This window comes from Rhinopithecus bieti, unplaced genomic scaffold (assembly GCF_001698545.2).
Source record: "Rhinopithecus bieti isolate Rb0 unplaced genomic scaffold, ASM169854v2 scaffold_42772, whole genome shotgun sequence".
In the NCBI taxonomy this organism is placed as follows: domain Eukaryota; kingdom Metazoa; phylum Chordata; class Mammalia; order Primates; family Cercopithecidae; genus Rhinopithecus; species Rhinopithecus bieti.
Window position 1 is genome coordinate 1244433 of NW_016818842.1, and position 22353 is coordinate 1266785.

Consider the following 22353-nt stretch of genomic DNA (forward strand, 5'->3'; position numbering starts at 1 on the left):
ACAAGTATTTTGGGTTATCTACTATGGTGCTGATGTTGACTGAGTGACCTGCTAGGGCTCGAGGGAGAAGCAGCAAGAGTAAGACCCTTGGCCAGGCGTAGTGGCTCATGCCTGTAAACCCAGCACTTTGGAAGGCCAAGAAGGGAGGATCACTTGAGGCCAGGAGTTCAGCCCGGGCAACATAGCAATACCTCATCTCTGCAAAAGAAAAAATTTAAAAATTAGACAGGTGTAGTGGTACATGTCTGCAGTTCCAGCTACTTGCGAGGCTGAGGTAGGAGGATTGCTTGAGCACAGAATCAGCCATGGCAACCTAGCAAGACCCCATCTCCACAAAAATTTTTTTACAAGACCCTGGGAGCAGACAGCATGGCCTGGGCCCTCTTATCTGGCACTGTGGGGTCTTACTCTGTCATCCTTAGTGGGCATGGAGGGAGAGAGTGTGCCAAGACACTGAGCTGGGCCAGAGGCAGATTCTGCCTTGCAGGCAGGACCTCAGCACGAAGCCACATCTTCCTCCTGGACAGTTTCTATCTGCAGAAATTAGGAAATGGCCAAAGTCTTTATCTCAGACATCCCGGAACTGGAATCCAGCCTCTTTTATCAGGTTTTATGGGATGTTATCAGAGGCCAAAGGGATCACCCACCAACAGAGCCCAGCTGGCGTTTCCCACTGGGCACCCACAGCGACCCCAGCAGGGCAGAGGAGAGTGTAGACACTGGCTCGTCCACACCAGCCCAGTCACTTCTGCTGTTGGTTACAGCATGGCTTATACCAGCAAAGAGCCTGGTTTTCAGAAGCAGGCAGAACCAGCAAGTCCCGGGACTGGAGGTAGAATTCTAAAATGGAAGAGCTGGGGAAACAGAAAGGATGCTCCTCCTCTCCTTGCCTCTCTCCATCTTCCCCTAGAGTTGGGTGCTGTGGAGTTCTCTGCTCTTCACAATAAAAAACCAGCGGGGCATGGTGGCATACACCTGTGGTCCCAGCTCCTCAGGAGGCCAAGGCGAGAGGATCTCCTGAGCCCAGGAGGTCGAGGCTGCAGTGAGCCTGACTGCACCACTGCACTCCAGCCTGGGCCACAGAGCAAGACTCCATCTCTAAAAAAATAAAAATAAAAATAAACACCCTAGGTCCTGAGACCCAGTGCTGGGGGACCAGAGGCTATGGCCTTACGCTTCCTCTTTTTTTTTTTTTTTTTTTTTTTTTTGAGATGGAGTCTCACTCTCACTCTGTCACACAGGCTGGAGTGCAGTGGCACAATCTTGGCTCACTGCAGCCTCCACCTCCCGGGTGCAAGTGATTCTCCTGCCTCAGCCTCCTAAGTAGGTGGGGTTACAGGCATGAGCCACTCTGCCTGGCCGATTTTTGTGTCTTTAGTAGAGATGGGGTTTCACCCTGTTGGCCAGGCTGGTCCCGAACTCCTGACCTTAGATGATCCATCCGCCCAGCCACGTTTCATCTTAAGGGTCTTCATAACTGTGGTGACAACGTATTATGGGCAGCCCTTATTTAAAGCAATCTGTCTGTGCTTTTTGTTCTGGAAAATATGGACAACATAACTACACAAGTTATAATCTAGCCAAAGTGCTTCTGAATTACCAAATTACGGGGTTTCATTAGAAGAAATCATGACAGCGATAACACGATTAATAGGAGTTTTTTAGCAGAATGCCCTCATGTTAAGCCTTCCAAAGCCTTTCTTTTGAACCCCTAGTTTTTCTTCCAGTGATGGTATTTTTGTTTTTTAATATGGAAAATTAGTGGTTACTCTCAGTCAAAAAAATATGAAACAGTTCACTGAGACCCACAGAAAACCCTACCGTCTGCTTCTTCTCAGAGCGTTTAATTAGTATTTCCTAGATGCAGAACATAGATAGATGGTCGTGGTGAAAGACAGCTATTTTCAGGCACGGTTTCTCATGTGCTTTAATTACAGAAAGCACTCCAAAGACCTCCGCCAGCTGCAGCCCTGCCCCTGAGTCCCCGATGAGTTCCAGCGAGTCGGTGAAGAGCCTGACCGAGCTGGTCCAGCAGCCCTGTCCCCCCATCGAGGCAAGCAAGGACGGCAAACCACCAGAGCCCAGTGACCCGCCAGCATCCGACTCCCAGCCCGCAACCCCGCTGCCTCTCTCCGGACACTCGGCCCTCAGCATCCAAGAATTAGTAGCCATGTCCCCGGAGCTGGACACCTACGGCATTACCAAGCGGGTGAAGGAGGTGCTGACGGACAACAACCTCGGTAGGTTCTCCTCTCGGCTGCTGAGTCAGGAGGTGGCAGGGAGTTTGCAGGTGGAGCAGATGAAGGGCGGGCGCTAGGCCAAGCCAACCATAAAGTCTCAACTTGTGTAGGCGCCCTCTGAGAACATGAAACGTCCTATAGTTGTAAACAGTAAGGAGTGTGCGTTCTGCAGGTCAGTCCCTACCTCCTCCCGACCCTGCTCCCCGACGGGGACCAGTTAGAAGATGAGCATGGGGTCAGAGTGGACTCAGGAGGATCCACGCAGACTGTCTCTTTTTTTTTCAGTCTTGTCTTTTTTTTTTTTTTTTTTTTTTTTTTTTTTTTTTTTTTTTTTTTTGAGACAGAATCTTGCTCTGTCACCCAGGCTGGAGTACAGTGGCGCAATCTCAGCTCACTGCAACCTCTGCCTCCCCGGTTCAAGTGATTCTCGTGCCCCAGCCTCCTGAGTAGCTAGGATTGCAGGTGCCCACCACCATTCCCAGCTAATTTTTGTATTTTCAGTAGAGATGGGGTTTCACCATGTTGGCCAGGCTGGTCTCGAACTCCTGGCCTCAAGCAATCTGCCCATCTCAGCCTCCAAAACTCTTGGGATCACAGGCATGAGCCATCGTGCCTGGCTTGGATATATCTCAATAGAGACAGTCTGAGTAAGTCCAGATTGCTTGAGGCCACAGTCTGAGACCAGCCTGGGCCACATAGCAAGACCCCATCTCTCCAAAAAATTTTAAAATTAGCTGGACGTGTTGATGTGCACCTGTAGTCCCAGCTACTCAGGAGCCTAAGATGGTAGGATCACTTGAGCTCAAGAGTTCGAGACCAGCGTGGGCAACATAGCAAGACCCCTTCTCTATAACAGGTTTAAAAATTAGGCCAGGCACAGTGGCTCATGCCTGTGCGTTGCCTTACGTTGGGAGACCACAGCAGGAGGATTGCTTGAGTTGAGCCAGGAGTTTGAGACCAACCTGGGCAGCATGACGAAACCCTAGCTCTACAAAAAATACAAAAACTAGCTGGGTGTGGTGGTGCACGCCTGTAGTTCAGCTGCTCGGGAGGCTGAGGCAGGAGAATTGCTTGAAACCCTGTAGTTTTAGGCTACAGTGAGCTATGATCATGCCAGCGTACTTCAGCCTGGACAGCACAGTGAGACTCTGTCCCAAAAAAAGAAAGAGATAGACACCCAATAGAGCCTGGCATCCTCGGGGGGCTCCAGAGCTGAGCAGTGTCCACCTGGCAGCGCCAGGATGGCTTAATGGAAGGTCTGACGGACCCCGGTTCTCACTCTGCTCACTGAGTCTGTGATGCTGGCCAGGCTGCCTGCCTTCTCAGATGCCCCTCCACAAAACTGGAATAACCACGCCTGCCTGGGGGCTGTGAGTAGCAGTAATTTCTAGCACCAGGCCTGACTGGTAATAATAGTCATTGTTATTTTATCATTGCTGTTCCTGCTGCCTTGCGAAGCCATCTCCATTTGACAGCCCATAGCTGGGGCTGGCAGCCCATGGGGAACTCACTCTGTCACCCTGGCGTCCCACCATGCCTCAGACCCAGCCTCAGCCTGGCACATGCTCCAGCGCCTCAGGTGCTCGACCACTGCTCATCAGCTGCTGTGGCTGTAAGAATGTTATGGTGTTTTGTCATTTTTATTATTTTTTTTTTTGAGACAGAGCCTCACTCTGTCACCCAGGGTGGAGTGCAGTGGCACGACCTCAGCTCACTACAACCTCTCGGCTCAATGAACCCTGGGTTCACGTGATTCTCCTGCCTCAGCCTCCCTAGTAGCTGGGATTACAGGCATCCGCCACTACGCCCAGCTAATTTTTGTGTTTTTAGTGGAGACAGGGTTTCACCATGTTGGCCAGGATGGTCTCGAACTCCTGACCTCAAGTGATCCACCCGCCCCGGCCTCCCAAAATGCTGGGATTACAGGTGTAAACCACCGTGTCTGGCCTTTTTTTTTTTTTTTTTTTTAAGAGAGTGTCACTGTCTCACTCAGGCTGGAGTGCAGTGGCACAATGGCGGCTCACTACAATCTCTGCCTCCTGGTTTCAGGTGATTCTCCTGCCTCAGCCTCCCAAGTAGCTGGGATTACAGGTGCCCGCCACCACACCCAACTCATTTTTGTATTTTCAGTAGAGATAGAGTTTTGCCATGCTGCCAAGGCTGGTCTCGAACTGGCCTCAGGTGATCCACCTGCCTTGGCCTCTGAAAGTGCTGGGATTACAGGCATGAGCCACCATGCCAGCCAAGCCTATTTTGTCATTTTAAACCACCGTGCTCCTCCAGTGTGCTGTTAACCAGACAGGGCGGTGTAGGCACGCGGAGATTAGAAACGCACCCTTCTATCCTTCTTGTTTCCCAAGGGTGAAAGTCAGTTAAAGGGGCGGTGTTCTCTGCAATGCATACAAGCACAGCCCTACCGAGTGGTTGCAGTTTGTCTGCTGTTCATGGAAAGGCCTTGTGTGTCCTTTGTTTCTTCCATGGGGTGAGAAGAGAAGGGAGGCCAAGCACGGGGGCTCACTTGAGAATGACAGGTGGCCTGTAACCCTAGCACTTTGGAAGGCTGAGGTGGTGGATCACGCTGAGGCGGTGGATCACCTGAGGCCAGGAGTTCGAGACCAGCCTGGGCAACACAGTGAGACCCTGTTTCTACAAGAAAAAAATTTTTTTAAAATTATCATCCGGGCATGGTAGTGCCTGCTGTAATTACAACTGCTTGGGAGGCTGAGGTGGGAGGATCACTTGAGCCCAGGAGGTTGAGGCAGCAGTGAGCCATGATGGCACCACTGCACTCCAGCCTGGGCAACAAAGCAAGACACTATCTCAAAAAAAAAATTTTTTTTTTTAAAAGAACAGAGTAGCTGAGTTCCACTAAAGTTTGCTCAGTGATCTGACAGCCTGGGGGTTAGGCCAGCTTGTCCAGTGGAAGCCTCCCATCCCCCTGTTTGTACAATGCAACAGACAAAATAGAATGAGAGAAAAAGTCATATCAATGAGACCTTGTATAATTAAGTCAATTCATAAAAATAAAAATGTAGCTATTGATTTGAAAAAATGGCTAATTCCCATATGTTCATCAGTTATTGAATCATGCAGTGATTCCTAGACTTGAGTCATCTCCCACTTCATAGCTTGTCACACATCCAAGGAAGCAGACCAGTTGCATCACTCCCGCCCACCTCCTTATAGGAAGTGGCCTTTCGTGTAAATGTTGAAAATCAGATAGGGTCTAGCTCTGTAGCCCAGGCCGGAGTGCAGTGGCACGATTATAGCTCACAGCAGCCTTGAACTCCTGGGCTCAAGCAATCCTCCCACCTCAGCCTACTGAGTAGCTGGGACTACAGGCACACGCCCCAAGCCCAGCTATTTTTTTTTTTTTTTTTTTTAATAGAGATGGGGTTTTACCATATTATCCAGGCTGGTCCCAAACTCCTAGGCTCAAGTGATCTGCCCACCTCAGTCTCCCAAAGTGCTGAGATTACAGGGAAAAGTCTCAGTTTAAATACTTGTGAGTTGCAAGATTGCAGTTACAAGATTGCAAACACTGAAATCTCACACTTGGCCTTATCTTCCATGCCACCATCATTGCTGGAGTTTTCCTTAATGCTGGTTTTACTGGGTGAAGGTTTGTAGCTTTCTTCAGGCTCTCAAATGGGTCTGTAGCCCAAAAACGGTTAAAAGTCATGGCTAGGAAACATCCAGGAGTCATACAGATAATTTTCCAGGAATAATCATCTGATTTTTTTCCCCCCGTTCAACTGGGAGGCCTAAGCAAGGAGCAACTAGCTATTCATATATATTGCTTTCCCAAACATAGCAAGCTCCTTGGAATGAAAATAGATTCTTTTACCATGCTAGCATTAAGTAAAATTTTCTTTTTTTGAGATGGAGTCTTGCTCTGTCGCCCAGGCTGGAGTGCAGTGGCGCGATCTCAGCTCACTGAAAGCTCCGCCTCCCGGGTTCACACCATTCTTCTGCCTCAGCCTCCCTAGTAGCTGGGACGACAGGCACCCACCACCACGCCTGGCTAATTTTTTGTACTTTTAGTAGAGATGGGGTTTCACCGTGTTAGCCAGGATGGTCTTGATCTCCTGACCTTGTGATCCACCCGCCTCGGCCTCCCAAAATGCTGGGATTACAGGCATGAGCCACCATGCCTGGCCAAAATTTTCTTATAACAACTACAAAAAAAAAATCATAAGGACTTGGGACATTTATAGGCGAAAGAGTTTGAAAGACAGAGAAACCACAGGTTTACAAAATCAGTACATTTATCTTTAGGTTTAAAATGACCAAGCCAGGCATGGTGGTGTGCACCTGTAATCCCAGCTACTCAGGATGCTGAGGTAGAACAATTGCTTGAGCCCAGGAGTTCGAGTCCAGCCTGGGCAATATAGCAAGACCCTGTTTCTTTGGTGGGGGGGGGGAGACTGATAAGAAATTAATGTCTCAGCTTCAGAGCTTTCCAGGCAGTAAACTTTTACTTGGAGGCCCCCTTCTTAGAAGCCAGCGTGTGGTGTTTCTGTTTCACAGAGAGGATGTGAGCCACAGAGAGAACAAGCCAGCCCTCTGTCGTCTCCTTGCCCCTGACGAGGAGAGGTGCCTTCTGTTCTGTACGTTTTATGGGGTCAAACACTGGCCCCTCTGATCCCAGTCTCCACTTCCACCTAATAAGTCCTGTTCATTCAAGTACTCCTGTCAGGCCATCCAGGTTATCACTGATCCTAATTTGTATCTTTACAAGCGGTGGCCCTCTAAACCAGCAGTGGAATGGCCCTCAGAGAAGTGAGCCTTTCTTTCTAAGCTCCTGACAAGCATTGCCAACTCAATGCAGCTGTGCCCTCCATAGCGAAATGCCCTCTGATCAGCCTGTGAAGTGGGCTGCCTACCCCTGCCTGGGAGAAGAAAAGGTATCGGAGAAGGGGTTTTGATCCACTTCCAGCTACTTTATTTAGCAAAGGCAGCCTAGACTGCAAAAGCAGACTTTGGAATTGGAATTGGCCTGCCTCTCAGAAAAGCAGAGCTGGGCAGCTCTCTCTCTCCTCTGTCCTGCTGTGATTGCGGGTTGCGTGCCCCGTTTTCTCAGTGAGACCTGATAACCTTGCTAATTGTGGAAGGAGACGCAGACTGCCCTCTGATTTGAGGTTGTACGAGAGAGGTCTCCTGTTTGCTGTTTGGCCTCCCGAACTCTGGCTTAGAGATTTCACTGCCTCTGAGAAACACCACAGGTGTTAGCGTGACCTCAGCACATACAAAGCCTGAAGGCTTTTTTTTTTCTTTTTTTGAGACACAATCTCTCTCTGTTTCCCAGGCTGAAGTGCAGTGGTACAGTCATAGCTCACTGCAGCCTCAACCTCCTGGGCTCAAGCAGTCCTCCTATCTCAGCCTCCCAAGTAACTGGAACTATAGGTACATGCCACCATGCCTAGCTAATTTTGTGTGTGTGTATTTTTGTAGAGACTGAGTCTCACCATGTTGCCCAGGCTGGTCTCAAACCCCTGCGCTCAAATGATCTTCCCGCCTCAGCCTCCCAAAGGGCCCTTCTGGCCACCGCACCAGGCTAAAGGCTTAAGAGAAACGTCATTGGCCAGATGCAGTGAGTCATGCCTATAATCCCAGCACTTTGGGAGGCTGAGGGGGGTGGATCACCTGAGGTCAGGAGTTCAAGACCAACCTGGCCAACATGGCAAAACCCCGTCTCTACTAAAAATACAAAACTTAGCCAGGCATGGTGGCGCACACCTGTAGTCCCAGGTACTCGGGAGGCTGAGACAGAAGAACCGCTTGAACCCGGGGGGCAGAGGTTGCAGTGAGCTGAGAGTATGCCACTGCACTCCAGCCTGGGTGACAGAGCAAGACTCCATCTCAAAAAAATAATAATAATAAAGAGAAACGTCATTGGTTGTGTGTATGGAGAATGTAAGAGCAATGCCAACTCCCTCGCCAGTGGTGAGTATTAAAAGTCTGGTTGAAGATATATTTCTACCATGTGTTTGCTGTAAGCTAGGACGTCGCCAGCCCAACCCTGGGCCTTTAAACTCCTGTGTCTGATTTTAACCTTGACACATACTTGCCCCTTCAGATCCCTGGCTTTCAGTGACAATACCTGTCTCGCTTCTGTTTTCCCTCTAGGCCAGCGCTTATTTGGGGAGACCATCTTAGGGCTCACCCAAGGCTCTGTCTCCGACCTCCTTGCCCGCCCCAAACCCTGGCATAAGCTCAGTCTGAAAGGACGAGAGCCCTTCGTCCGGATGCAGCTGTGGCTGAACGACCCCAACAATGTGGAGAAGCTGATGGACATGAAACGGATGGAGAAGAAAGGTAAGTCTCCCTGCCCTGCTCAGGCTGGCTGTGTCCTCATTCATAGGCAGGCTGTTTCTTTCAAATCTTTCCCACGCAGCTAATAAGGGACATTAACCCATGACCAAGGGACCGGAGGACAGGGCAAAAATATTTTTGGATGGTCATCAGCTAATGAGTACCTAAGAGGGCCAGGAAGATCTGTAACTTTTTCTCCCCAGCAGCCTGAATCTAAAGATTTTTTTAGCATTGGGAGCACTTTTAACCAAGGAGAGCAGAACAGCGCTGGGGGTGCTGCATTTGGTTTTTGTGTCATGTGGGTGGCTGATGGGGCTATGACAGCATTTACTGTGTATGCACCAGGTGGCTAGAGGCTTTCCTTTGTTATCAGAGAGAATTAAGAAATGCATTTTGTAGGCCGGGCACGGCGGCTCACGCCTGTAATCTCAGCACTGGCAGGCTGAGGCAGGTGGATCACTTGAGGTCAGGAGTTCAAGACCAGCCTGGCCAACGTGGCAAAACCCCGTCTCTACTGAAAAAAAAAAAAAATAGCCAAGCATGGGGTGCGTGCCTCTGTAATCCCAGCTACTTGGGAGGCTGAGGCACAAGCATCGCTTGAACTCTACAGGCAGTGAACAGAGATCAAGCCCCCACACTCCAGCCTAGGTAACAGACCATGACCCTATCTCGGAAAAAAACAAAAACAAGAAAAAAAAAACTGCATTTTGTAGATTAGGAAACAGAGGTTCAGAGAGGTTCGGTGCCTCCACCAAGGTCACCCGGCCTAGAAAGTGACAGAGCAAACTCCTGCCACAACAGATCTCTCTCTTGCTGTTATTTTCCAGCCTCTGGGGATTTGGCCTCCCGAGAGGAATAACCCCACGTCCACCCACATGTCATCTCGAATGTGGATTCGCATTCTTCTTGCAGCCTGTAGGCTACAGCATAGGAAAAATGCCTAAAGCCAGGTGTGCTTTGCCTCGTGGTTTGCAGTTTCTAAGTGCTGGTCCTCGCCAGTGAGTCCACCCCTCAAGCACCCTCAGTCCTCAGGTCACCCATGGTGCTGGGAGCTCACTGGGTGGCTGAACTGCATCCCTTAGAGGCAGAGACTGGGAACTAGCTGCTGCTGGTCTGACCATAAGAAGCAGCAGCCTCCCTGATCAGCTAATGCAGAGGACCTTAACTAAGAGTGGGCATCCCAGGGGCCGGGCGCAGTGGCTCACGCCTGTGATTCCAACACTTTGGGAGTCCAAGGCAGGTGGATCACTTGAGGTCCGGAGTTCGAGACCAGCCTGGGCAACATAGTGAAACCCTGTCTCTACTGAAAAAATACAAAACTTAGCCAGGCATGGTGGCACATGCCCATAACCCCAGCTACTTGGGAGGCTGAGGCAAGAGAATCTCTTGAACCTGGGAGGAGGAGATTGCAGTGAGCAGAGATGACACCACTGCATTCCAGCCCAGGTGGCACAGCAAGACCCCATCTCAAAAAAAAAAGAATGGGCGAATGGGCATCCCAGGCCCCTGAGTGGCTCTGCCCCAGCCCACCCCTCCACCACACAGAGCATCTGAGCCAGGGACGGGTACGGAACCCAGGCCTGTCCATTCTTAATTCACCCAGAAATTCCAGCCAAGCATCACCATTCTCACCCAACCTGGGAAAGGGCTGCTGAAGGAGAGAGAGTCTCTGGTGCCTCCTCCAGAAACCCTGTGGGGGTTCCTTCATAATAACAGAGGCTTCTGTTTTCTGAGAACTGCCCTGTTTGCCAGGCACTGCGCTAAGACTGCTTTCCATCCACAAGCCTCTGCATAGATGTCCTTATCCAGGAAATATGAAGCTCGAGGCTTCATGCAGCCTAGCAGATTTCAATAGCTCCTATCAGTAGGGAGTGGAAATCCATACTCAGGGCTATCAGATTTCAAAGCAGGTGCTGTTAAATATACATCCGCTGCCTCTGTGCTGCAAGCTGCCCCCATGGGACCCAAGGGCACTGCTGCTGCCCACTGATGACCTGCCCAGGTGGTGCCCTCTGCCCCATTCAGGGCCCCTCTAGCGGGCTCTAGCCTGCCCTTGGGCCTTTAGACTACAAGTCTAAAGGTCTGAGGTAGGCCACGCCTCTTGGGCAGCCCCAGGCAGCGCTGTAAGCTGCAAAGGCCTGGTGCCACATTGCCCCCACAAAAGTTTTCAACTTCTTTTTCGTTTTGTTTGTTTGTTTTTTAAAGTCTTACTATATTGCCCAGGCTGATCTTGAACTCCTGGCCTCAAGCAATCCTCCCATCTCGGCCTCCCAAAGCGCTGGAATTACAGGCATGAGCCACTGCGCCCGGCCCTTTCAACGTCTTATTATGGGAAATTTCCAACATAAACAAAAGTAGAATGCTGTCATGAACCCAGTATATCTATGCAGAGTTTCCCATTATCCCCTCACCCGAGCAGCGTGAAGCTTCCTGCACTCACCAGGAGGCAGCCCTCAGCCCTTAGGAGGGAGGAGGCCCTGACAACCCCGCTCACCCTGGGCCCGTAGGAAAGGACCTGAGTCCCCCCAAATACATCTCCAGGGCTTCCCAGGCCTCCCGTCTTTCCCTCTGCACAGGCTCGGGGCGCCCTCTTGTGTTATAAATGAGTTATTGTTTCTGCGGGGCCCAGACCCTTCCAAAGGTGTCCCAGTCTCCAAAGCCTTTGTGGTCCCGTGGCCTCCTCTTCACTCCTGGGGGTGCCGGCCACAAGAGCTGCTCCCTAGAGAGGCCTTCTCCAGCCCCCCGCCAGCCCCTGGTCAGTCGTCTGTCCCCTGGGAGGGAACTGGAAGGAGTCCCCACCGTTGGACAATCCAACTCCTTTCTCTGGATCCAGCTGCTTTGACTCAGCTGTTTGGGTTTTGTTTTGTTTTTTGTTTTTTGTTTTTTGTTTTTTGAGACGGAGTCTTGCTCTGTTGCCCAAGCTGGAGTGCAGTGGCATGATCTCGGCTCACTGCAAGCTCTGCCTCCCAGGTTCACACCATTCTCCTGCCTCAGCCTCCCAAGTAGCTGGTACTACAGGCACCTGCCACTACGCCCAACTAATTTTTTGTATTTTTAGTAGAGACAGGGTTTTGCCATGTTAGCCAGGATGGTCTCAATCGCCTGATCTCAGGTGATCCGCCCACCTCGGCCTCCCAAAGTGCTGGGATTACAGGTGTGAGCCACCGCGCCCGGCCCCGCTGTTTGGGTTTTCTGTGGGGAAGATTTACCTTCACAATTACTTCTGAGTTCTCATGACAAAATGGCAAGTTAGTTAACGAATTCACTTGCCTAAGTTGTTTATTTTATTTTATTTTATTTTTTAGAGACAGAGTCTCACTCTGTTGCCCAGGCTGAAGGGCAGTGATGCAATCATAGCTCACTGCTGCAACCTCGATGTTCTGGGCTCAAGCGATCCTCCCGTCTCAGCCACCCAAGTAGCTGAGACTACAGGTGCACACCACCACACCTGGCTAATTTTTAAATTTTTTGTTGAGACGGTCTTGCTATGTTCTCCAGGCTGGTCTCAAACTCCTAGGCTAAAGCAATCTTCCCACCTCAGCTACCCAAACTGCAGAGATTATAGGTGTGAGCCACCACACCAGGCGATGTCCTCCAAGATTCAGTTTAATCATCATCTCTTCTGGGCAGCTTCCCCTGCCCCCTCCCCAGGCCTGACTGAGGAACTCTTCTCAATATCCCCATGGTCCCTTGCACTTACTTACCCCCACCCCACTTTTCACTGTGATGGGAACATCTCTCTGGATACTTCTCTGCCTCCCCTACTAAACTGTTAAGTTGTGCAGGGACAGGTGAGGACCTCACATTCCGTCAGAGCAGGTCCTTGGTGAGCTGTGCTGGTAACAGAATGGCTCTCATCTTAGTGTTGTTTCTTTGTTTTGTTTTGTTTGAAACGGAATCTTGCTCTGTTACTCAGGCTGGACTGCAGTGGCACCATCTTGACTCACTGCAACCCTCACCTCGGGTTCATGCAATTCTGCCTCAGCCTCCCTATTAGCTGAGATTACAGGTGCCCACCACCACGCCCAGCTAATTTTTGTACTTTTAGTAGAGAGGGGGTTTCACCATGTTGGCCAGGCTGGTCTAGAACTCCTGACCTCAAGTGATCTGCCCGCCTCAGCCCCCCAAAGTGCTTGGATTACAGGCATGAACCACCACGCCCAGCCTCATCTTAGTGTTTTGAGATGCTCTGTGCAAAGTCCGACAAGCTGGCACTGTGCCATCCCACTAGCGGGGACCGGGGATTTGGGCTGCTCTCCCAGCTGGGCCTGACTTCAGTCTGCCGTCTCTTCCTCCGCAGCCTACATGAAGCGGCGGCACAGCTCAGTCAGTGACAGCCAGCCCTGCGAACCGCCCTCCGTCGGCACCGAGTACAGCCAGGGCGCCAGCCCCCAGCCCCAGCACCAGCTGAAGAAACCCCGGGTGGTGCTGGCTCCGGAGGAGAAGGAGGCGCTGAAACGAGCGTATCAGCAAAAGCCATACCCGTCACCAAAAACCATCGAAGACCTCGCCACCCAGCTCAACCTGAAAACCAGCACCGTCATCAACTGGTTCCACAACTACAGGTAGGGCTGGCTCCCGAGGAGCGCCCGGTCGGCCCAGGGGAAGGGGCTGATGTGTCCCGAGGCCGCCATGGTGCACAGGGGTGAGGCTCCGGGGGGCTGGGAGCTTGGTGATTGGTCCGTTCCTTGGTCTCTTAGGTTTGTGGGGTTTTTTTGGTTTTTTGGTTTTGTTTTTTTTTTCTATTTTTTTTTAGACGGAGTTTCAATCTTGTTGCCCAGGCTGGAGTGCAATGGTGCAATCTCGGCTCATTGCAACCTCTGTCTCCTGGGTTTAAGCGATTCTCCTGCCTTAGCCTCCCAAGTAGCTGGGATTACAGGCGCCCGCCACCACACCCAGTTAATTTTTGTAGTTTTAGTAGAGATAGGGTTTCACTATGTTGGTCAGGCTTGTCTCAAACATCCTGACCTCAGGTGATCTGCCCACCTTGGCCCCACAAAGTGCTGGGATTACAGGCATGAACCACCAATGCCCGGCAGTTCCTTAGGTTTTTTTTGGAGGTTTTAACCCAGAGATGTAAGGCCACATCCCTTCACATCACTGTCACATAGTTAGAGACAGGTGATATCTGCCATGACCCAGAAAGAAAATCACCTCTCAATTACATCATTTAATAAGGGAGCGTGTAGGCATTCATGGTTCAAAAGGAGTGAAATTTTTGTGGTTTAGTTTATATATATTTATATTTATATTCATATTCATATTTATTTATTTTTAGAGGCAAGGGCTTGCTCTGTCATCCAGGCTAGAGTGCAGTGGTGCAATCATAGCTCACTGCAGCCTCGAACTCCTGGCCTCAAGCAGTCCTCCCACCTCAGGCTCCCAAAGCCTTGCGATTATAGGCATGAGCCACTGCACCTGGCCTGAACTTTTATTTCTTAGTGATTTTGCAGTGCTTTCTCGGGGTCTTCTGCCGTGTTATCTTCCAAATTAGTTTGATTAGTTCTGTAATTAATAAATGAAGTCATTTAAGGCCTTTGCTTTTGGGAAAGTTCATGAGTTAATGAAGACAGATTGAGCGTCTTCTAGATCTCAGATTCTGAGCTAAGTGTTTCACCAAGTTATATCACTTAATCCTCACAAAGTATATTAGATACCACATTCTCTTCCTTTTATTTATTTATTTATTTTTTTGATATGGAGTCTTGCTCTGTCGCCCAGGCTGGAGTGCAATGGCATGATCTCGGCTCACTGCAACCTCCTTCTCCCAGGTTCAAGCAATTCTCCTGCCTCAGCCTCCAGAGTAGCTGAGACTACAGGTGGGCACCACCACACCCAGCTAATTTTTGTATTTTTAGTAGAGACGGAGTTCAACATGTTGGCCAGGCTGGTCTCGAACTCCTGACCTCAGGTGATCCACCTGCCTCAGCCTCCCAAAGTGCTGGGATTACAGGCATGAGCCACTGCACCTGGCCAGTTCTCTTCATTCTACAGATGAAAAATACAGAACTCAGAGGGGCTAAGGAGGTCAGGGCCCAGCGCTCTCTTGGTAGAACAAAGTGCACTGGGATGAAGGGTTTGGAGCAGATTGAGGAAACCCACTGAAGGATCCTGAGTTTGCTGCTCATAGCTATAACCATACTCTCTACTGCTAGAAACCAAGAATTCCAGGGCCCTGATGGAGATTCCTAAGGTAGTGCCTTGCCAATGACCATCTCAGGTGCTGCTTCCCATTGTCCCTAGGGCCCAATAACATTGGGGTAGGCGCGCCTGGTTCAACCAAGGTGACCATATGTAGGTGTAGCTGATGGCAGTGGGGCCCTCCCAGCTGTGCATGTGACACAGTCACGGGCAGTACAAGGTCACAGTCAGGCGGGAGAGGAAGTTGTGTCTCTCACAGGGCCCTCCCTCCCCTGTAAGGTCCACTGGAGTTCCTGAAGCAGCCCAGTAAACCACCCAGGCTCTGAACAAATTGGGAAACTAAAATATTAGGTTGGAGCCCAAATCACACCTTTATTGCCCATAAAGGCAAAGTCACAAGATGCTGCTCATTGTGAGAGCTGAGCGCACCTGCTACGTGGACCCTAGACCCAGGCAAACTTCCCCACAGTGGCAGCCCTGGCCCCGCACGGGCCTCCGCATGTGCCAGCTACCTCCCGCAAGGACAAAATCCAGGATTAGCCAGGCATGGTAACACGCACCTATAGCCCCAGCTACTCAGGAGGCTGAGGCAGGAGGATCGCGTGAGCCCAGGAGGCAGAGGTTGCAGTGAGCCGAGATCACACCACTGCACTCCAGTCTGGGTGATAAAGCCAGACCCTGTCTCAAAAAAAGACAGTAAGTCCAGGAGCTGCACAGCCAGTTTCTTCGTTCCAAACTTAGCAATCAGATCAAAACAGAGGCAGAGGGAGGCCAGCAGTTAGAACAGTGGAGGTCCCTCTACTTGGAAGGAGACTTCAGCATTAATGGAGCGAAATGAAGGAAATGAACGGAAACGTGGACAGGGGTTTCCTGAAGCTTCTCTTCACCAGGTGCCATGCTATCCCATTTCCACTTTCTTTCTTTCTTTTTTTTCTGAGACAGAGTCTTGCTCTGTCGCCCAGGCTGGAGTGCAGCGGCGAAATCTCAGCTCACCGCAACCTCTGCCTCCCAGGTTCAAGCCATTCTCCTGCCTCAGCCTCCTGAGTAGCTGGGATTATAGGCGCCCGCCACCAAGCCTGGCTAAGTTTTTGTATTTTTAGTAGAGACTGGGTTTCACCATGTTGGCCAGACTCCTCGGCCTCCCAAAGTTCTGGAATTACAGACGTGAGCTGCCACGCCCAGGTGCCGTTTCTACTTTCTAGCCACAAAGATGCTGCATTTTGAAGTCTCCTGCAATTCACGTCCATTTTAGGGCATGTGTGGTAACTCTTTCTATAATATAGATGCATGCAAAGCCCTAGGTTACTATCTGGGCATAGATGCTACCAATTGTAAAAAATAGCTCCAAAACTATGTTCCCTGGCCCTGCTGGGGCCATGTTTGTTTCCCAAGTCCCCCAACAGGCTTCAGCTGCATAGCAGTCACTGCCCCCTGGCCAGAGCATACCCCCCTCAGGTTTCTCAGTTTGCCGCTTGTCTTGCTGGTCTTCTGACAGTCATGCCCATCGCCCTGTAGTCTGCAGTCATGGTGGCGATGCCTCTTTTGTGCATTTTAGCACTAACAAATTCAATGGTACACCTGTGGCAAAGATAAAGAGAGAAGGGGAGAGAAGAAGAATACCAGTAGGACCTCTAAACTTAGTAAATAAAATTTAGTAATCACAGGTGTGGGCTGGGTGTGGTAGCTTATGCCTGTAATCCCAGAACTTTGGGAGGCCGAGGCAGGTGGATCACTTGAGGCCAGGAGTTCGAGACCAGCCTGGCCAACATGATGAAACCCCGTCTCTACTAAAAATACAAAAATTAGCCGGGTGTGATGGTGCGCACCTGTAATCCCAGCTGCTCAGGAGGCTGAGGCAGGAAAATCGCCTGAACCTGTGAGGTGGAGGTTGCAGTGAGCCATGATCATACCACTGCACTCCAGTCTGGGTGACACAGTGAGACTCTGTCTCAAAAAAATAAACGAATCCCAGGTCTGAATCCAGGGTAGACACTCAACAAATGCTTCCTTTCAAAACTAACTCCACAACAAAGCAGGCTGGGCTGAGTCAAATATGGGATCCAAGAGATGAGTTTGAGCTGCAGAGATCTGAAAGAATTATCATGGAAGAGGTATGAGATGAGCAGGCTCTTGAAAGGAGGATTGGAGTAGAGAAGAATTTTATAAGCAACAAAACAGGTGGAAGGAGAAACGAGGGACCAGGCACAGTGGCTCATGCCTAGAACCCCATTGGGAGGCGGAGGCAGGAGGATGGTTTGAGGCCAGGAGTTTGAGACCAGCCTCAGCAACATAGTGAAAGCCTGTCACTACAGAAAAAATAATAATAAAAAAAATAGATGAAGGAGAAGTGAGCATTCAGAATTGGCATGAAATTGCTTGTCTAAGATCACCCAGCAGGGCCGGGCTCGGTGGTTCACGCCTTTAATCCCAGCACTTTGGGAGGCCAAGGCAGGCAGATCATCTAAAGTCAGGAGTTTGAGACCAGCCTGGCCAACATGGTGAAACTCTGCCTTTACTAAAAATGCAAAATTAGCCCAGTGTGGTGGCACATGCCTGTAATCCCAGCTACTCGGGAGGCTGAGAATCTCTTGAGCACAGGAGTTCGAGACCAGCTGAGCAAGATAATGAGACTCTGTCATTATCTCATTGTTAAATTTTTTGTAGAGACAATTAGGCTGGGCATGGTAGCTCACACCTGTAATCCCAGCACTTTGGGAGGCTGACGCGGGCGGATCATGAGGTCAGGAGATCGAGACCATCCTGGCTAACATGGTGAAACCCCGTCTCTACTAAAAAGATAAAAATTAGCCAGATGTGGTGGCACACACCTGTAATCCCAGCTCCTCAGGAGGCTGAGGCAGGGGAATCACTTGAACCCCGGAGGCAGAGGTTGCAGTGAGCTGAGATCGCGCCATTGCACTTCAGCCTGGGCGACAGAGCAAAACTCCGTCCCCCACCAAAAAAAAGACCACCTACCCATCAGGCCAAGGGCAGAGCAGAGATGCAGACTGAGTTTTTTCTCCAAGGCTTTCGTTCTTTCACTAAATGCTTTGTACAGACCTATCTGCTGTTATACTCGACAGAGCTTCCCAACACTGCGTGTGCTATATCCCTAACCAAGAATGTAGTTTTTTACATTCTTTTCTCAGGGGTTAACAGGAAACGTTGATTTTCCTTTCTCCTGCCCCACTGGAACCCTCAGGGAGTAACACTTGGTGTCAATTTTTGCCCCCTCAAAAAAAAAAACCAAGCTTTATTTCCTCTTACTCTTTTACTTTAAGGGGATTAGGAATATCTCTGGCTAAAGGCAATTAAAAGTATCTCAGGCTAGGCCGGGCACAGCCTGTAATCCCAGCACTTGGGGAGGCCAAGGTGGGAGGATTGCTTGAGCCCAGGAGTTTGAGACCAGCCTGGGCAACATAGTGAGACCACGTCTCTACAAAAAATAGAAAAACAGCTGGGTGTGGTGATGCGCACCTGTGATCCCAGCTACTCAGGAGGCTGAGGTGGGAGAATCACTGAACCCAGGAGGTTGAAGCTGCAGTGAGCCATGATCACGCCACTGCACTCCATCCTGGGCAAGAGAACAAGACCCTGTCCCCCCACAAAAAAAATATATCTCAGGCTGACCATTTACCCAGGATTGATGACAAGATTGCCAGAACAACACACCACAGGACACTGCTCTCCCCTGGAAGAACAGGTCCACCCAGTAGGAACTCGGATTCCGAACCCTTGTAGCCACGGCATTCCGTGAGTCTTCTGTGAGTTCCCTAAAAAACCACAACTGCTCCTGGAAGCTCATCTTTCTAGGCCAGAAGACAGTATTCCTTAGAAACATGGAGACAAATCTAGGCTAAGAAGGATAATGCCTCACGTCTGTGGAGCACAAGGCATGTGCCAGGCACTGAGCCAAAAAATTGTTTGTTTGTTTGTTTCTTTTCTAATTGTAGTTTTGGTTTTGGTTTTGGTTTTTTGAGAAAGGGTCTCGCTGTGTCGCCCAGGCCAGCGTGCAGTGGCAAAATCTCAGCTTACCACAACCTTGAACTCACAGGCTCAATCAGTCCTTCCATCTGAGCCTCAGGAGTAGCTGGGGCTTCAGGTACATGCCACCACACCTAGCTAATTTTTTGTATTTTTTTTGTAGAGATGGGGTTTTGCTGTTTTGCCCAGGCTGGTCTCTAACTCCTGAGCTCAAGCCGTCTCCCATCTCAGCCTCCCAAAGCCCTGGGATTACAGGTGTGGGTCCCTGCACCCGGCCTGAGCAGACAGTTTTATAGATGTATCATCTTATCAGTCCCTCCATCAGCACCCAAGTGCAGTGCTGCTGGCCCCATTTTACAGGCAAAGTCTGCACATAGGGGCCAAGCTTATGAGCATGGAAACCTAGGCCCCACGCCTAACAGTGTCCCCTCCCCACCCTTAGGGCTTATCACAGCACACAAACAGCAGCTGGATGGTGACCCCTTTTTGAGTGTCTACTTTGGGTCGTACATCATACATTTAATACCTTATTTAATCACGCCTGTAATCCCAGCACTTTGGGAAGCCGAGGGTGTTGGATCACCTGAGGTCAGGAGTTCGAGACCAGCCTGGCCAACATGGTGAAACACCGTCTCTACTAAAAATACAAAAAATTACAAAAAATTACAAAAAATTAGCCAGGCGTCATGGCACATACCTGTAGTCCCAGCTATTCAGGAGGCTGAGGCAGGAGAATCATTTGAACCCAAGAGGCAGAGGTTGCAGTGAGCTGAGATCACACCACTGCACTCCAGCCTGGGCGACAGAGTGAGACTCCGTCTCAAAAAAACAAACAAACAAACAAAAAAAAAACTGAAGTTTTCTTATTTCTCACAGAATGCTATGGCTGTGAGGTTAAATAACTTCTCCAAGTTGCAAAGCTAGTAAGCACCAAAGCCAGATGTCCAACCCAGATGTGCCTGCTTCCAAAAAGCCTGTACTCTGGCTTGGGGTGTGGCTGGAACCAAACCCTTCACTACCCGTATAGCCTCCCACCTCCCCAGTCAGTCAGAGTGGGTGGGGTGGAGAGTTTCACCCCAACTAGCAGTCTCACTGCCAAGGAGCTTGAAAGCCATAGCGCCCAGGAACCTGTTCACAGAAGCCACTGTTTCCCAGGCTCCCAAGGTAGCCCCAGGAAATGGGGAAAGACTTATACACCATGGAACTTCTGGAGGGCTTCTCAGAACCCTTCCTTTCTGAACCAGAGCTCACAAATCTTTCAGGACAAGGTTCAGAGCTCACTGCACACAGGAACCAAATAACTCCGTAGCAGATTCACACCCCCTGCACCCCACCAGAGTTCAATACCCTGGGCTAAGCTACAGTAGGACCTTCCCCAGGGGAGTCTCCACAGTCAGCACAGGACCCAGTGCAGAGTAGGAGCCCAGAAAACCTTTTTCTTTTTTTTCCTTGAGACAGGGTCTTGCTCTGTCGCCCAGGCTGGAATGCAGTGGCACAGTCTTGGCTCAGTGTAACCTCTGCCTCCCAGGTTCAAGAGATTGTCCTGCCTCAGCCTCCTGAGTCGCTGGGATTACAGGTGCCTGCCACCACGCCTGGCTAATTTTTGTATTTTTAGTAGAGACAAGGTTGCACCGTGTTGGCCAGGCTGGTTTCGAACGCTGGGCCTCAAGCCATCTACCCGCCTCAGCCTCCCAAAGTGCTGGGATTGCAGGCGTGAGCCAACACGCCCAGCCTCAGTAAGCCTTATTGGCCGGGCTTGGTGGCTTACACCTGTAATATCAACACTTTGGGAGGCCAAGGCAGGAGGATCACTTCAGCCCAGGAGGTCAAGTTTGCAGTAAACTATGATCATGCCCCTGTACTCCAGCCTAAGCAACATCATGAGATCCTGTCTCTACAATATTTTAAAAATTTAGCCAGGCATGGTGACATACACCTGTGGTCCTGGCTACTCAGGAGGCTGAGGCAGGAGGATCACCTGAGCCTGGGAGGCGGAGGCTGCAGGGAGCTATGATCACACCACTGTATTTCAGCCTGAGTGACAGAGCAAGACACTGCCTCTGAGTAAAATAAGGAAAGGAAAAAAAAAAAGAAAAAGGAAAAATACAGAATTTGGTGGAATTCCACCCTACCCTGGACCACAAGTCCCCAACCTGACCTTCTGTGGCTCAGAGATTAAAACTGTCACTTTGGCGGCTGTCCATTAATTGATCCTCTCCCCTGAAGTCCTGATGGATGCAGTGGTTATCAGGCAGTTTCACTGATGAACTCACCCAGCCTTCATTACTGCACACCAGTGGCGCCAGTGCAAGGCCTGGGTGTACAAAGAATAAATGGGACCTTGTCTTTCTCAGTCTAGTTGGAGCGGGACAGGATGGGATGTAGGAAACGTGTCACTCGATAAGAACCCTGGCCGGAAGTGGTGGCTCATGCCTGTAATCCCAGCACTTGGGGAGGCCCAGGCAGGAAGATTGCTTGAGCCCAGGAGCTCAAGACCACCCTGGGCAACATGGAGAGACTCCATCTCTTTAAAAACATTAAAAAATTAACAAGCATAGTGACACACTTGCGCTCCTAGCTACTCAGGAGGCTGAGATGGGAGGATCACTCAAGCCCAGTAGTTGGAGGCTGCAGTGAGCTGTGATGGCACCACTGCACTCCAGTCTGGTGACAGAGCAAGGCCTTGTTTCCAAAAGGTTTTGGAAAATAAAATAAGTGGCTGGACACAGTGGCTCACACCTGTAATCCCAGCACTTTTGGAGGCCGAGACAGATGGATCACCTGAGGTCAGGAGTTTGAGACCAGCCTGGCCAACATGGTAAAACCCCATCTCTACAAAAAATGCAAAAATTAGCTGGATGTGGTGGCGGGTGCCTGTAATCCCAGGTACTCTGGAGGCTGAGGCAAGAGAATTGCTTGAACCCAGGAGGCAGAGGTTGCAGTGACCAAAGATTGAGCCACTGCACTCCACCTGGGCGGCAAGAGCAAAACTCTGTCTCAAAAAATTAAAATTAAAACAAGTGCCTGTGGCACTTTGTTGCAGTGGAGAAGAAGGGAGTGGTGTCCCAGCTCTGGGATGGCTCCTGGCCAGGCCTGGAGGGGTAGGCGGTGACTCTGGAGAGGGGGTGCCCCATGGCCCGAGGGTCGCTGGAGGGGCATGGAGGGGCCTCCAGGCTGGATGGAGCAGGAGCCCCAGAGAGAGAGGTCTGGCTGGCCAGGGTGGCACCAGAGGCCCTGTCCCCAGCAGCACTCCCCTCACGTCCCCGCCACTTGTTGTCTTGTAGGTCTCGGATCCGCAGAGAACTGTTCATTGAGGAAATTCAGGCCGGGAGCCAGGGCCAGGCGGGCGCCAGCGACTCACCCTCGGCCCGCAGCGGCCGGGCGGCGCCCAGCTCGGAGGGCGACAGCTGCGACGCGTGGAGGCTACCGAGGGCCCAGGCAGCCGCCGACACCGAGGGCCCAAGTCTCAGGGAGAGGTGAGCTGGGAGGACGCGCCGCGGCCGGCGGGGCAGACGGACCGCGCCTCGGGACCCGCCCGGACGACGCGCGACGACGACCATGAGGGAGGCCCGCGGAAGGCCCGGGGCCCTTCAGCCCCCGGCACGCCACCGCCACCGCCGCGCCCGCGGGCCCCCGCAGACGCGCTACCTCAGCCGCCGCCGCGCCAGGGGAG

At 50.9% G+C, this 22353-nt stretch overlaps 1 protein-coding gene across 1 annotated transcript in view; it reads left to right on the plus strand.

Moving 5' to 3' along the window:
- Nucleotides 1-22353, plus strand: part of CUX1 (cut like homeobox 1) — a 451669-nt gene that overhangs the window by 419873 nt on the left and 9443 nt on the right. Inside the window, 6 exon segments of the mRNA XM_017857649.1 lie at nt 1938-2240; nt 8370-8558; nt 12856-13120; nt 21965-22092; nt 22095-22250; nt 22253-22352. Of these exon segments, the coding sequence (XP_017713138.1) occupies nt 1938-2240; nt 8370-8558; nt 12856-13120; nt 21965-22092; nt 22095-22250; nt 22253-22352 (1141 nt within the window).